At 34.6% G+C, this 3,906-nt stretch overlaps 1 protein-coding gene across 1 annotated transcript in view; it reads right to left on the bottom strand.

Annotated features, from left to right (window-relative positions):
* Window positions 1–662: 662 nt before the first annotated feature.
* Window positions 663–3,906, bottom strand: part of cracr2aa (calcium release activated channel regulator 2Aa) — a 27,272-nt gene continuing 24,028 nt past the window's right edge. Inside the window, exons 16-18 of the mRNA XM_016274636.1 lie at window positions 2,931–3,032; window positions 2,560–2,636; window positions 663–1,862 (exon numbers count right to left, since the gene is read on the bottom strand). Coding sequence (XP_016130122.1) covers window positions 1,778–1,862; window positions 2,560–2,636; window positions 2,931–3,032 — 264 coding nt within the window. The 3' untranslated portion in view covers window positions 663–1,777. The remainder of the gene's footprint in view (window positions 1,863–2,559; window positions 2,637–2,930; window positions 3,033–3,906) is intronic.

Raw genomic sequence — 3,906 nt, 5'->3', positions numbered from 1 at the left:
GACGTGACGTGACATGTGGCCAAGTACGGTGACCCATACTAGGAATTAGCGCTCTGCATTTAACCCATCCAAAGTGCACACACACACACACCGTGAACACACACCCGGAGCAGTGGGCAGCCATTTTTTGCTGCGGCGCCCAGGGAACAGTTGGGGGTTCGGTGCCTTGCTCAAGGGCACCTCAGTCGTGGTATTGAAGGTGGAAGAGAGTGCTGTACATTCACTCCCCCCACCTACAATCCCTGCCGGACCTGAGACTTGAACCTGCAACCTTGGGTTACGAGTCCGACTCTCTAACCATTAGGTAATATTGTAATTCTAATCCCATTTTGCATGTGACTGTCTTCCGGCAGTTCAATCAAACAATCAGACTAAAAAGAAAAAAAAAAAAAAAGCAGTTGATATTACTTTTAGATCATTCATCACTCTTGAAATACTGTTATTTTTTTTATTTTCAAGAAAAAAAAAAGATGAAATGTCTTTGCAATTGCATTTTAAAACACTTAAAGAGTTTATTTAAACTGGCAAAACCTGTTGAACCTCAGGCTGAGCTTTCAGAACAAAGCCTTAAATATCTGAATATAATATATAATTCATTGTTAGCTGGCATGCAATGCCTCCTCTTGCTATTTCCCTGAAAGCACAAACTGGAATTAATGCAAACAAGGTATTCTTTATTTTTAACATTTCACTCAAAATACATTTCTATTTAGTATTTACACATTACACGTGTACATAAAGCAGGAACATATATAAGACTAAATGAGTGAGAAATTAGGCTTAAATCTAGTGTTATTCTGCCCAGTGGTCATACAGTAGCTGTGATAGATACATTATGTGTGAATCAATATGAAAACTCAAGTTACAGATCAAGAATCATATTGTGATTACTGAAAACACAGCATAGGCCTGATCTCAAATGTGCATAAATCCACTCTCTAGTGGACTATTACTGCATCTCTAATTATTTATGGTAAGTGTGAACATCAACAACTGCAGTGAGACATTTTAACTGATTTAACACTGACTGCATTAAATAGCAAATACAGACTATATATAAACACATACATTACTGTTGCCACAATACATAAAATGCAAATCAAAAAGTGATCTGAAATCAATATTAGACTAAATCCATTTCAATAGATCAGTGGTTTATTCAGTACTGTAAAGCGAACAACACCAAATCCTGTTAAAACCGAATCCTTATGCAAACCATATGTTGGCTGCATGGCAGTGTATTAAAAATATTCATGCTGATTACAGCCATTTTTCACAATATGTCTGCTTGCTAGGAATAATAAAGGAATAAGTCAATTCATCATTAGTAATAAATAATACATTTGTGCAAATGACTGTGCTGTAAACAAACTAGCGTGTATATTTTGCTCATTTAAAATATACTTTCTTAGACCTTCATATTAAAAAGATAAATTACAACAACTGTCAATACAAAAATACAGGTTTGTTTACTTCAATAGTGTGATTTAAATGGCCTTGATAGGGAAACGTTTGACAACTGTAGTAATACACAAAACTATAGTGCTCTACTTAAAGCCCTACATCTAATTGATATTGTAAAAATGGTCCGTTTCACACTGTAAAGAGGTACTGGTATATAAAAAGACCAAACAATTTGAACTCCACAGTGGTCATACAAAAAGAGAAAACGGGAACATAAGAGGAAGAAAAACAGATCAGCATTAACACCAAACCATACTAAAATGCAGAAGCAAAAAGGTTTGAAAGATCTGCAGTGTTTATGGGTGATTTTCTACTAGCAGCAGGACTTCTTCTTAGCGTGGCTGTCTACTAGTGACACAGTTTTCTCTTTTTCTCTGTCCTCTTGGTCTTTCAGAACTCTAACAGAGAGTAAAAAAGTAGCACATCTTATAAGGTGCAGTACAACCAAAATAAAATTGTACTGGGAATAACCTGGCTGTTTATGCAGCTGCATATGCAATTGAAAGACATTAAGAATTGTTATGCTAAAAGTCTGTTCATGTACTAATGTATATTGCACTCAAAACTGGAATACGCTTGTGGAAATAATTGATATACTATTATAGTATTTATCAGTATTTTGAATGTGTTTATAATGTTTTTAGTTTTTGTCATTTTTATGCTTTCATCATTTTTAGGATTTTATTTTTTTTAAATACTTCTATAAATCGCTTTCATTTTTTGATTTTAGTTTTAGTCAGTTTAGTCCTTCGACTTAAATTGATTTCAGTTACTTGCCAAGGCAACATTCTTTTCATCTAATATTTATATTTTATTTCAGCTTTATTTCAATTACCGAACTTTTAGTTAATAACAATACAAGAACAGATGTGCTTACAAGGTACGAGCTACTACAATAGTGCTTAAAAAAGCACTTGCAAATTAAGGTTGGTGGCATGAAATGTTTGAAAGATATTCAGTTTTGTTTAAGGAACTACAGCAATGGTTGGTGGGTAGTTCTTGGCCAGATTAAACTGCAAAGTGGACCAACATATATACTTCTGTATACTCATTTTAAAAAGAACTCAGAAAATAAATTGGTTAACAGCCTCTTACCTTGCCATGTGAATCATGGACTCTGTCACATTGTTGCTTGAAAAAGCACTGCACTCATAGAAAATTAACTGAAAGTCCTGAAAGTGAAAAGAAAATGGCAAAATAAGGTACTTTTAGAATAATGAGTAAAGCTTACTGCATGTCATTCAGTGTGGTTCTTTATCTGCTGAGTTCATGCAACAGTAACGGACAGGAAGCCACATAATATTGCATCTTTGTATTGTACCTGCACATGTAAAGGACAGAAAACTTCCTGCAGAATACTCATTCAGCCCTGAGTCAGTTCTTTTACTTGTTTGTTTCAAGACCGCCATGCTTAAAATGTTTATTGGTGATCCATTAGTGCCACTCCAGGGCCCAGATTCACTCACCTTGGCTAATTTCTCAGCCAATCCTAATGGAACCTCTCTCTGTCCGTCTAGATCGGTCTTGTTCCCCAGGAGCATGATGGGAATGTCCTCACCTGCTCCCTCCTGTAAGATTGAGAAAGATAAACACTTCCCATTAAAACTAATGAATATATATATAGATATAACTAATGTTATATATATATATATATATATATATATATATAGTCAAAAAGGTTTTAAGGGACCTTTGACAACACTCGGTGTGGTGTGAGTAAATGATGACTTAATATTAATCAGAATGAGTCACAATGCTTGAACTCATCTTCAGTTTCTCCACCAGAACTGAGTTGATTTGAGAAACAGCTCATTAATCATGCTATGAATTTCTATGTCTAACCCTACAGCAAAGTGGCAATCAAGAATACATGAATAGTCAGATGGTTAATCAGCTGAGTCTGTTGTATAATTGAAGAGTTCCTTTGCAAAAACCGATAACTCCATTTGTTTTTTTCAGAAATCACGTTTTTTTTATTGCGCAATCCAAATAGTATCAATCAAGCTGCAGTTGGGTTGTTTTGATTAAGTAATAATAACTTAAACGAATACAGGTAATTTACAAAATTAAAGTTAATTGAAAGTATGTTTTTTACATATTAAAACTTTTATAGCAAAAGCAGATAACTCCGACAGTCGTTTTTTTGGCAAAAGCAGAAAACTCCACATTTCATGTTTTAGAGTTTAAAAAACACTCGTTTAATCTTTGTAATCTCCTCAGATGACAATGTAGATGCCTGACAAGGATGTGATTACATGCAATACACAGAGCTTTTCCCTCACCATTGTAACGCGCTGCTTTTGCAAGGTTCTGTGAAAACGTTTCAGTTTTTATTTTCCTTTTTCGCCCTGAAGAAAAAATTATCCATCCTCGATCACTTTTAGTCAGCTTTGACGAAACTCCCCTTACCAAAAAGAAGTATACTTCAAGTTTATTTTATTA

This window comes from Sinocyclocheilus grahami, unplaced genomic scaffold (genome assembly GCF_001515645.1).
Source record: "Sinocyclocheilus grahami isolate Dianchi unplaced genomic scaffold, SAMN03320097.WGS_v1.1 scaffold88.1, whole genome shotgun sequence".
Classification (NCBI taxonomy): Eukaryota; Metazoa; Chordata; class Actinopteri; order Cypriniformes; family Cyprinidae; genus Sinocyclocheilus; species Sinocyclocheilus grahami.
Note: the sequence above shows the minus strand (reverse complement) of the source record. Positions and strands in the feature narration are given on the sequence as shown.